General features: G+C 42.3%; 1 protein-coding gene across 2 annotated transcripts in view; it reads left to right on the top strand.

The window, feature by feature from the left end:
• The window catches only part of PLCH2 (phospholipase C eta 2), a 741045-nt gene that overhangs the window by 651028 nt on the left and 77114 nt on the right, over positions 1-12903 (top strand). For both annotated transcript variants that reach the window (XM_040427397.1, XM_040427403.1), the window contains exons 12-13: positions 7167-7319; positions 7710-7745. In XM_040427397.1, coding sequence (XP_040283331.1) covers positions 7167-7319; positions 7710-7745 — 189 coding nt within the window. The remainder of the gene's footprint in view (positions 1-7166; positions 7320-7709; positions 7746-12903) is intronic.

Raw genomic sequence — 12903 nt, 5'->3', positions numbered from 1 at the left:
TTAGCGTATTTACATGATAGAAACAATGACAGTAAAGCGTAAGAACTACTTACATTACAACCCAATCTTTAAACGGCAAGAGCCGTTGAACCCTACAACTTTACGAAGGGGAGGGGGATAGCGAGAATAGATTTTTCGATCAAGGTTATTATTTTCTTATACATTCTGCTCTAGCCTAAAAAAACAATCTACAATGTATTAAGCCGTGATATTTAATTGTAATTAGGAATAGTGTTTCTATCGAATTAGTTCATCTGGAGAACATGGGTGTCACCAAATCATCATGAAATAAAAGTTCACTCGTCAGATTTATTAGCAAATATGGAATATTTCTGGATGAGGGTTAGGCTGAGGCTAATAACTCCATTGTTGTAGATGAGCTTGGCAATTATACTGTAAGAATGTATTCTAGGTTTTTCTCCATTAGAAGTCAATTTCCTTCTTTTTTTTGTGCTGGAAGAAATTTTTCTATTGGTACTGAAATCACACTGCAGACCGATTCATATCAAATTATTGTACTCCTCCATCCCATTCACTTTTCTTTTTTTTTGAGAGCGTTAATCTAAAGTTTTAACATTGCCCTTTAATGCCAGTCGCTATTTAAAATATTAATCTGGTGGACTCTGAAACTTTTCAGCTTGACCCATTATTCAAGAAGCGTTCTCAGACGATTTATGAAAATTTATTCACTGCTAGCGAATAGAAGGCTCTGCCTTTACTCTGTGTTTCAATTCTCCAGACACAAGTCATTTGATATTTCTTTCACAGCGAGAAACATAGACTGTGACATTTGGGCAAAGGTGGAAGCTATGCAAAGTTTTCTGATTAGTTTCACGAACCATCTACTCTAGACGAATGCTGCCCTAAGAAAAGAAAGTGGAATCATAGTCAATAGAGAATTTGCAGCCAATGGGATTTATTTTAAAGGCCATCTGTCAGCAGATTTGGACCTATGAAACTGGCTGACCTGTTACATGTGCACTTGGCAGCTGAAGACATCTGTGTTGGTCCCATGGTTCATATGTGCCCGCATTGCTGAGAAAATGATGTTTTAATATATGCAAATTAGCCTCTGAGAGTAATGGGGAGTGGCTATTACACCTAGAGGCTCAGCTCTCTCTGCAACTTCCGCACCCTCTGCACTTTGATAGGGCGAGGCACAGTAAACATGATTACACCTGACCCTATCAATCAAAGTGCAGAGGGTGCGGCCGTTGCAGAGAGAGAAGAGCCTCTAGGTGTAACAGCCGCGCCCCCGTTGCTCTTAGAGGCTAATCTTTCTCAGCAATGCGGGCACATATGAACATGGGACCAACACAGATGCTTTCAGCTGCCAAGTGCACATGTAACGGGTCAGCCAGTTTTATAGGTACAAATCTGCTGACAGATGGCCTTTAAAGGAATTTTTTACAAGCAACTTACATTGGTATAAAATAGCAAAAAGGAGTCATCTTCACATTACCAATGTCCTGCCACCCCATGACAAAACTTCCCTGGTTCCCCACTGGTCTCTTTATATGAGGCTCCAGCATTAATGTGCCATTTCATCCTGTAACTTCTGCAGCTAACCAGTGACCAATCACTAGCTATAGTGTTGATGTGTCAACACCACTGAGGTCAGCACTGTGGCCAGTGATTGGTTAGATGTGTCAATAGAACATTGCTGGAGCTGGATGAACAGAGTGGCAGGGGACTAGTTTAGCATCAGCACGTGAGCAGAAGGGGATTGCTAAAGTGAGTATTACGCTTTTTTTATTTTATAATATTACAAGCTTTTTTTTTTTTTAAAAGAAAAAATTGGAGAAGTAAAAATTCTTTGACTGTAGTTTAGACCACAACTCCAGTCATAAAGTATCCGCAATGGGCCATTTCTCAGGATTTCCTCTGTATTTTAAAGATGAAGTAATAATTGTTAGTGACTCATGAATTGCCCCCGGTGTTCTAAATGGGGTATATCCTCCAATCATGAATTGCTGGGGGTTACTAGAGAAGGGTAGTTGAAAAACCCTGCTCTATCCATTGCACTAGTTATGAGTAAAGGTGAAAGTACATTGACAATTTTTCAACCCATGGAGGTCTGGATTTGGAGTCACACTCAAAATTAAAGTGGAAAAACACACTACAGGCTGATCCAACTTTGATGTAATGTCCTTAAAACAAGTCAAAATGAGGCTCGGTAGTGTGTGTGGCCTCCACGTGCCTGTATGACCTCCCTACAACGCCTGTGCATGCTCCTGATGAGGTGGCGGACGGTCTCCTGAGGGATCTCCTTCCAGACCTGGACTAAAGCATCTGCCAACTCCTGGACAGTCTGTGGTGCAACGTGACGTTGGTGGATAGAGCGAGACATGATGTCCCAGATGTGCTCAACTGGATTCAGGTCTGGGGAACGGGCGGGCCAGTCCATAGCATCAATGCCTTCGTCTTGCAGGAACTGCTGACACACTCCAGCCACATGAGGTCTAGCATTGTATTGCATTAGGAGGAACCCAGGGCCAACCGCACCAGCATATGGTCTCACAAGGGGTCTGAGGATCTCATCTCGGTACCTAATGGCAGTCAGGCTACCTCTGGCGAGCACATGGAGGGCTGTGCGGCCCTCCAAAGAAATGCCACCTCACACCATTTCTGACCCAATGCCAAACCGGTCATGCTGGAGGATGTTGCAGGCAGCAGAACGTTCTCCACGGTGTCTCCAGACTCTGTCACGTCTGTCACATGTGCTCAGTGTGAACCTGCTTTCATCTGTGAAGAGCACAGGGCGCCAGTGGCGAATTTGCCAATCTTGGTGTTCTCTGGCAAATGCCAAACGTCCTGCACGGTGTTGGGCTGTAAACACAACCCCCACCTGTGGACATCAGGCCCTCATATCACCCTCATGGAGTCTGTTTCTGACCATTTGAGCAGACACATGCACATTTGTGGCCTGCTGGAGGTCATTTTGCAGGGCTCTGGCAGTGCTCCTCCTGTTCCTCCTTGCACAAAGGTGGAGATAGCGGTCCTGCTGCTGGGTTGTTGCCCTCCTACGGCCTCCTCCATGTCTCCTGATTTACTGGCCTGTCTCCTGGTAGCGCCTCCATGCTCTGGACACTACTCTGACAGACACAGCAAACCTTCTTGCCACAGCTCGCAATGATGTGCCATCCTGGATAAGCTGCACTACCTGAGCCACTTGTGTGGGTTGTAGACTCCGTCTCATGCTACCACTAGAGTGAAAGCACCGCCAGCATTCAAAAGTGACCAAAACATCAGGCAGGAAGCATAGGAACCGAGAAGTGTCTGTGGTCACCACCTGCAGAACCACTCCTTTATTGGGGGTGTCTTGCTAATTGCCTATAATTTCCACCTGTTGTCTATTCCATTTGCACAACAGCATGTGAAATTGATTGTCACTCAGTGTTGCTTCCTAAGTGGACAGTTTGATTTCACAGAAGTGTGATTGACTTGGAGTTACATTGTGTTGTTTAAGTGTTCCCTTTATTTTTTTGAGCGGTGTGTGTATGTGTATGTATATATATATATATATATATATATATATATAATATAGATTATGAGATATGGGCATTAAAAGAACTAGTAAACCTCAGGAAATCAAAAATTAATATCCCCACATTTTCATAATTGTTTACGCGAAGGTAGTGCAGGGTAAGCAGCTCAAAGGATAATCTCTATGTGCATCCTCTTTCAAGGAATATAAAGGGAGACAGTCAGCAGGAAAATCACTGATAAATCCGGCTCACTGGGGACATTTATCAAGGGCAGTGTTCCCATACGCCAGTCTTGACTAGTGTTGAGCGAAGCAAGCGTCGGATGCTTCACCCAAAGTCGATTTGTTCAAAACTTCAGATTAATACTGTACAGAGATTTGTCTCCGTACAGTATTAGAATGTATGGATCCCCATACAGTATTAATCCGAAGTTTTGAACGAAGCCAGTTTGGATGAAGCATCCGATGCTTGCTTCGCATAACACTGGTCTTGACCATCCTACCCTGGAGTAAAATGTGCCTAATTTATCATGAGGCAAACGCTTGACATGTGCTATAACTAGATGAGTGAAGTTTGGAAAAATTTGATTTGGCAGCTTCAACGAAGTTTGACAAGAGATTTGATTAGTTACAATCGTTATGTTAAAAACCCCATTCAGACCCATTTTTTAACGGCCGCTTAGACAAAAATGCATACATCTAATGGTTGTTAAAAATGGTAATGCATTACTGCAATATGGCCTTTTGTGTTTTAAAAAAATAAATCACTCACTTCATCCACTTGCTCCCACAGAGGCAGTTCACTCCGCTCTCGATTGAAAAAGGCCTGCTGAAGGACTTGAGCTGAGCGGGATGATGTCATGGCGCCCTCCCAGCGTGATCACGTGGTGACATCTTTCCTTTGCCTGGCGCCTATTACAAAATTATTTAAATTTCTGTTCCAAAATCTCATTAACGAAGCCGAGTTCAGCTTTGGATTTTGGAACAATAATTTTTGTACAGAAACAATGTAATGTTATAGATGTGAGACAAAGCAAGCCTCGCGTTATTTGCAGCAAGATTTGCCAAGTCTCGACGGTGCCCATACATTTTGGCGCACTACGGAGGAGATATTGTATGCAAAGTTTTCAAACAGATTGGGTTTGGATAGAACAATCTGATCCCGATTCACTCCAGCCTAGTCTTTTTCAATCAAGAGAGAAGCGGACTGCCTCTGTGCGAGCAAGTGGATAAGGTGAGTATTGTTTTTTTCTGTTCTTTCAAAGACCACTCCAGCCGCCATTTTAGGAAAAATGATTTGCTACCAGGAAGCGCGAGGAAATTCGCCTTTATTTAAAATAAATTTTTTCCTAAAATTCTGACCGAATTCCACTTCAGATGCTTTGCTTCGCTCAACACTAGCTATAACTTATGCCAGTTTCTGGAATCAGTTATAGTAAATCCAGTGGGCCGCAATAGGCTTGCCTCTGATGCTAAGCCCCACAACCTTTTCTTACCACTCTAGAAAAGTGTCGAAGCGCAAAAAGTCACAAATTATAATGCAAATTAGTGTTGAGCTCGAATATTCGAATAGCGAATATTAATCGCAAATATAGCAACTTCGCTAATTCGTGACTATTTCTAATATAGTGCTATATATTCGCTATTTCGAATATTCGGCATTTTTTAACATCTGAAAACATGATTCCTCCCTGCTTCTTTCTTGTGGGTCAATGAGTCATTGGCCCACAAGCAACTAAAGAAATCATGTTTTCATATGGAAAAAAATGACGAATATTCTAAAAAACAAATGAATAGCAATATAGTGAATATATTCAATATTTAGAATATCGCAATTTTTTTTTCCTATCTGTACAGTTGTTCGCATACTCCTCCCCGACAAGCGTCCCCATCACCATGGGAACGCCTGTGGGTTCGAAAATACCATCGGATCTGAGTTTTCCCTGAGATCGTGAAAACTCAGATCCGATGACATATTCTAACCCACCACACTGCCGGGCGGAAGTTTCCGCCCGGCAGTGTGTTATTGAAAACAAAAGAGCCCGTGCCCTGCGTGATCTAGCGCAGGGCAAGGGAGCGCATCAGAGCATGAGATGCTCCGATGCTAGCCTCAGGGGGGCTGCCTGGGTGAAAATAAGGGTATGTCCGGGTTCAGCTCTGAACCCGGACAACTCCTTTAAGTGCACCGAGGGTGGGCCCAAGCCACTCTGTGCACACTTGCTTCTCCTGTGTCCTCTGCATGCTCCTGCATCATCTTCTCAATAGGACAAGGCACGATGACTATGCAGAACCCTGGCAAATGACAACTGAGGAATTGGGAAGGGTGCACCTAGTGGCTTGGGCCAGCCCTCTGTGCACTTGACTGCTCATTGAGTATCTTTTTCTCCAGAATGAAACCATGGATCTTTAAGTAATAGGCCTCATTACATTCAGCTAGTAGTACTACAGTGTGTCTGGCTTAACAGTGAATTTTCTGCTGACAGATTCCCTATGAATTAGTAGATGTCAGTAGATGAAGTAGCAGAAACTGTGGCCCATATTAGTGGGTCCAGAACATTTCTGCTTCCAACAGTCATATAATTGAAATAAATGTAGCTGCTGATCTAGGAATTAAAGGGGGGTTTTATCAAACTGGTGTAAAGTAGCTTAGTTTTTTTACCTTTCATTTTCCAAAGGAGCTGTGAAAAATAAAAGGAGGAATCTGATTGGCTGCTATGAACAACTAAGCCAGTTCTACTTTACACCAGTTTGATAACTCCCCCCCCCCCCCCCCCAAAAAAAAAAATATCTATGGAATAAACATCTGTGAGTAGAAGTAGAACCAACCAACAGAAGAACTTTAAACTACTGGTTAGCAAGACCACTCTCTGGTGAAGTACGCCTTTAATAGAATGTAAAATGACCAAACGGTGAAGCAATACAGTGCATTATATAAGATGGCTGGAGGCCTCTTTGACTTAAATATGGCTTCCTCCATTCATATGAAAATTAAGGGACACATGCAACTTTTTGTTTTTGGTGAGCAAGCCAAGTTCTTAATGTTTTAAGCAGGTCATGAGGAGGACAGGCAAGAATTTTATTGTAAAATTCTTAACTCCAGGATTCCTAAACAGGAGGATTTTAATTATATACCTATTAGACAAGTGAATCTAAGGGCAAAAGTAAAAATTTCTAAGTGATAGAAATCAGTAAATTTACAATTGGTTTTACTCTATTGCTGCCTCCGGTTCTCACCCTTTAATTATCTCCCATCAGCCGATACAAGAAAGAGACATATTTCCATTTTTCAGTGATTTTGTAAGAAGTTCCTCTGTCTAGACTGTCTGATGGAAATATTTAATAATGTATGAGCCTTCTACAAGTTTCTATGATGTCCACGGAATTTTCCCTGCTAAATTAATATTTGTAGATGTTTTAGCTGTCGCATTCATTACTGACCATTTAACGACGACATCATTATCTCACATGGCAAAAAATGACATGACTGTGTCTGTGCAATCTGTGCCTGTGATCGTTCATGAGCTGCATGCATGGTTACCAATGAACACATTTCAGTGCGATGCCATTCACAGGCGGACATACTGATTGATCCCAGCACTAGGTTCTACCTTTATTCTTATTACCTTCAGTGCATGCAAGAGTCCATCCAATGTTCACTCCTGTATCTCCATATCTATAGGCTTCCACCAATAGGAAGCAAGTGGAAAACATAGCAAAGAAGAGACTTGACTCCTTGATGAAGGAATCCAAAATCCGGGACTGTGAGGATCCGAACAATTTTACAGTGACCACTCTGACGCCCACCGGAAAACTGAAATCAGAATTAAAGAAGGTGCTAAGCTTTGTTTTCCATAGTTTCGGATACTGCTGAATATTTAAAGGAATCTGTTCCATGTAATGTTGGAAACTAGAGTGTATATATATATATATATATAATGTGTGTGTGTGTAATATATATATAATATACATACACTCTCCGATAAGACTTTCTCACCTTTTCTACTTTTTTTCAGACATTTACAGTACAGAATATTCCCCATATACAAATTAATTGCCACATAGTCTATTTAATTTTTGGAAGATATATGATTACCTGTCTACATAGATTTGTGAATGCTACACATGGCCTTTTTATACAGCGCCCTGCATTTCTGAGTATCTATTTATATGCAGGTCTATAAAATACTAGTCTATACACTAATGGCTTATAATATTTTTACAGAAATGTAACTCTGGATCTGCAGTTGAAAGATCTACGGTAAGAAAGAAAATTTTAATCATTTGGTGATTTTTTAATTGAGATGAGATGATTATGGTTTATTTTGTGGTAGCAGCTATGAAATTTTTTCAAACTGTCTATTATAAAAAATTACCTTTTATCTAACTTTGGGCTCTTAAAGGAATTTTTATTGAACTTAGACAGTCCCAGTAAGGGTGCATTTACATAATCATTTAGCTTTCCATTGTTCTGATCCGTTAGATGAAAAGAGAAAAAAAAAACAGGATCCTGTACAGTATTAGAATGTATTGGCTCCGATGAGCCGAAGTTATTGCTTCGCAAAGTCTTGCGAGACTTCACTCAATTACTTCATAATTTTATTTTTCACTGTAAAAAAAACATTTCCCGAACTCCCGAGTTCGGGAAATGGTTTCTTACAGTACAAATTAATTTATGAAGTTATTGCGCAAAGTCTCACAAGACTTAGCAAAGCAATAACTTCAGCTCATCGGAGCCAATACATTCTAGTACTGTACAGAGCTCCTACTCCGTACAGTATTAGAATGAAGTTTTATGCGAATCGACTTCGGATGTTTCATCCGAAGTCGATTCGTTCATCCCTAGTCTTTACTACTGGAAATGACTACAGAATGTGCATGTATGGATCTACATTCAATCAATTTGGAAACTGTTGCATATATCTTTACCCAAAGGAAATACAGTATCCAAAGTTATTTAATAAAACCTCATTAATATGGCAAGCTTCAGACTGGGGATATCCTTGATTAAAGGGAATCTGTCACTGAGAAATTCTGTGATAAACCAGGCACAATGCCTTGTAGGGCTGGCTCAGCTTAATGTAATGATACTTTTCTTTTAGCAATCTTTTGCTTCGTTCTGGAGAAAAACTACTTTTAATTAGGATGGCCAAGCGTCTGGTTTTCTGGCTCCATGTCCTCCGTCCGGCGCAGGGCCTGGACGGACACAGGGATGTCCACCCTTTCAGTAGCTCATGCTCAGATAGCAGCACTGCGCTGTCTGAGCGTGAGCTGCAGCAACTGACCGAGGCTTTTCTCACCCCCAGTCAGTCACTAGAGCCGCAGACATGGCTCCCTGAGGCTGACTGAGGGAGAAAGAAGCACCCTGGTTACCCCCAGCTCACCTTCCATTCACAAAGTTCTTCCCTCTCCTCCCCCGTTTTCCCCCCCGGTGGTGATAGGGGTGTGGCTTCATGGAGGCGGGGCTTCATGGAGGTGGGCATGGCCAGTGAGGTCCGGCTTTCTGGGGTGAAGCCAGCGGCCACCCTACTTTTAATCCATATGAAAATGAGCAGTTAAGTGCATCGGGGGTGGACCCAAGTCATTCTGTGCACTCTTGCCTCTCTCTTCTTGATTGACAGGGCCAGGCAAGATGACTATGCAAGAAACCAGCCCTGTCAATCAAGACGGAGAGGCAGGAGCTGGCAGATGAAGCAGGAGGATCAATAGTGCACAAAGTGGCTTGGGCCTATCCTTGGTGCACATAACTGCTCATTTGTATATTAAAAGTACCTTTCCTCCAGAATGAAGAAACAAATAATTAAGTGAAAGGTTAGGTATCATTACAATTGGCTGAGCTGGCACTACAAGGTATTTTTACCTGGTTTAACGGTGAATTTCCTAGTAGCAGACTCCCTTTATAGGGGTTTTCTGGAATTTAGCTGATCGGTGGGGATCCGACACCCGGGACCCCCGCTGATCAGCTGTATTGAAAATACAGGAGCGCTGTGGCCTTCTCAGTGCTTACCAAGCATGCCGCCATACATTGCTTGGTGTCGCGCTCAGCTCCATTCACTTTTACTGCTGAGGCTAGGTCATCAGTAGTAAAATCCTGGAAAACCCATTTAAGGCACCTGCCACAATTGACATTTTTGGTGTGTCAGTTGGATATGTTGGAAATATTTGATTGCTAGGTGTACAACCTCTTTGACACACAATCCTGAATAAAAACAGCCAACTGAGTGCCTTCGACTGTTTCTAAAGCTACAGTTGTGTTCAAAATTATTCAACCCCCAATGCTGTAAAGGGTTTTAGTGAATTTAGCTTACATTTGTAATTGTGTTCAGAATGAAATCTTACAAGGACTTTTTAAAGAACCAAATGCAACTAAAATGACATTAATTGTTTTTGTAATACAGTATTACATGTTTTTTTTTGTGATTTCTTCATTGACACAATTATTCAACCCCTTAAAGACTACCACTCTTAAGAACAGAGGTTCATTCAAGTGTTTTCGATCAGGTATTGAAAACACCTGTGGATGTCAAGGAGCAGCAATCAAGCATAATAAGCACCAATTAGGCAGATTTAAAAGGACTGTGATACTCAGCTCCTTCTAGACATTTACTGGTGTGTTTACAAACATGGTGAAGTCAAGAGAATGGTCCAGGAAGACAAGAGAAGAGGTGATTTCTCTTCACAGGAAGGGCAATGGCTATAAGAAGATTGCAAAGATGTTAAACATACCAAGAGACACCATAGGAAGCATCATTTGCAAATTCAAGGCAAAGGGCACTGTTGAAACGCTACCTGGTCGTAGCAGAAAGAAGATGCTGACTTCGACTGCTGTGCGCTACCTGAAGCGAAAAGTGGAGAAAAGTCCCTGTGTGACTGCTGAGGAACTGAAAAAAGATTTGTCAGATGTGGGTACTGAAGTTTCAGCTCAGACAATAAGGCGCACACTGCGTAATGAAGGCCTCCATGCCAGAACTCCCAGGCGCACCCCCTTGCTGTCTCCAAAGAATAAGAGAAGTCGACTGCAGTATGCCAAAAGTCATGTGGACAAACCACAAAAGTTTTGGGATAGTGTTCTGTGGACTGATGAAACAAAATTAGAACTGTTTGGGCCCATGGATCAACGCTATGTTTGGAGGAGGAATAACAAGGCCTATGAAGAAAATAACACCTTGCCTACTGTGAAGCATGGCGGGGAGTCAATCATGCTTTGGGGCTGTTTTGCTTCTACAGGTACAGGGAAGCTTCAGCGTGTGCAAGGTACCATGAATTCTCTTCAGTACCAGGAGATATTGGATGAAAATGTGATGCAGTCCGTCACAAACCTGAGGCTTGGGAGACGTTGGACCTTTCAACAGGACAATGATCCCAAGCATACCTCCAAGTCCACTAGAGCATGGTTGCAGATTAAAGGCTGAAACATTTTGAAGTGGCCATCGCAGTCACCAGACTTAAATCCGATTGAGAACCTCTGGTGGGACTTAAAGAAAGCAGTTGCAGCGCGCAAGTCTAAGAATGTGACTGAACTGGAGGCTTTTGCCCATGAAGAATGGGCGAAGATACCCGTAGATCGCTGCAAGACACTTGTGTCAAGCTATGCTTCACGTTTAAAAGCTGTTATAACTGGAAAAGGATGTTGTACTAAGTACTAAGATTGAATGTCACTTGGGGGTTGAATAAAACTGAAAATGATGTGAGCACAGAAAAGACAGTTGTGGTTATTTCATTATAAATGTTATGTTATATTTGTCTGACTTACAAGTGCCTCTTTGATTTAATTGTAAACAAGATGACTGAAATGATCAAAATCAATGTCAAACTGGCCAAAACACTCAATTTCAGTGGGGGTTGAATAATTTTGAACACAACTGTATCTCTGCACCAGAAGTAGGGAGCAAGCACTCCCCTTATATCTGCACTGGCCTTCAGAAAGGTGTTTTCTAGAGCCAAAACATTGCACATATGTGGAGAATAAATCCAGCTTTGCAAATAAATCTGGAAATCCTGGTACTATTACTTCTATATTGTTTGTGCCTTAAAGGGATTATCCCATGACTATTGTAAAAAATGAAAATCAGGCAATATGACAACCTCTTTTTAACAAAGCTAGAACCGGCCCTGTACCTCACATGGATCCAAAGATCTCCCCATTCATTGCTCTGCTAGATTTATATCAAGCTGACAGCTCAGGGGGTGTGTCTTTTCTGCTGCAGTTAAGGGGGCGTGTCCATGCTCTCCCTATCACATCTCAGGATGCAGTCAAAGAATGAAACTGAACATGTGCGGTCTTCTTAGTGAGCAGGTCAAAGAAATAAGAAAAACAAACAGCAGGTGGCGCTATACAGATACATTATATTGAATAACTCAGTGGCTATGCTACATTTTTAATTACATGCAATTACAAAAGTATTCAGATCCAGATGCTGGTTTGAAAACTGTAGAATATTTTTCGTGGGACAACCCCTTTAAGGGGCTGATTCTATCCTTTTGGTTTTGTGCACTTGATATACATATTGGTTGAGGAGAGTGTGATATCCAATTTTCTTTGTGGCTCTTCTCTTCTAAGCACTGGTCGAGGTCCCAGCAGATTACTTTGGATTACAAAGCAGCTGGAATTTCAAGTGATCTGATTTCAGTATGATGAATTACTTCTGTACTTTTAAAGGGTTTCTATCACTTCGTTTCACCTATTTAGCTTTCAGACACTAGCGATCCGCTAGTGTCTGCTCTATCTAACCATCCTAATATAAGAGCTTATTGTCCTGCCGTTTAGCTAAAAAAATAACTTATATAGATATGCAAATGAGCCTCTAGGTGCTATGGGGGCGTGATTAGCACCTAGAGGCTCCGTCTACCTTAACAAACTGCCGCCGCCCAGCGCGTCCCTCCAGCCCGCCCATCTCCAGCTGAAGCGATCCTCTCCGTGCGCGTCTCTGTTCTGCGCATGCGCAGTGAATGTCTGATCGCTTCCCTGCTCAGACATCTCCACTGCGCCTGTTCCTCGGAGCACTATGACGTCATCGGCGCAGGCGCAGTGGAGATGTCTGAGCAGGGAAGCGATCAGACATTCACTGCGCATGCGCCGAATACGAGGAGCATCGCATTCCGGAGGAGATGGGCGGGCTGGAGGGACGCGCTGGGCGGCGGCAGTTTGTTAAGGTAGACGGAGCCTCTAGGTGCTAATCACGCCCCCATAGCACCTAGAGGCTCATTTGCATATCTATATAAGTTATTTTTTTAGCTAAACGGCAGGACAATAAGCTCTTATATTAGGATGGTTAGATAAAGCAGACACTAGCGGATCGCTAGTGTCTGAAAGCTAAATAGGTGAAACGAAGTGATAGAAACCCTTTAAGTAATGAGCAATGTAGGAATTTTAAGGTACAGACTTTCACTGAAGTTTTCACAGGGGCATACCTAGAAGT

The sequence above is a fragment of the Bufo bufo genome, chromosome 1 (assembly GCF_905171765.1).
Source record: "Bufo bufo chromosome 1, aBufBuf1.1, whole genome shotgun sequence".
Classification (NCBI taxonomy): Eukaryota; Metazoa; Chordata; class Amphibia; order Anura; family Bufonidae; genus Bufo; species Bufo bufo.
The sequence above is the reverse complement of the archived record's forward strand: the minus strand, read 5'-3'. Positions and strand labels throughout refer to the sequence as shown.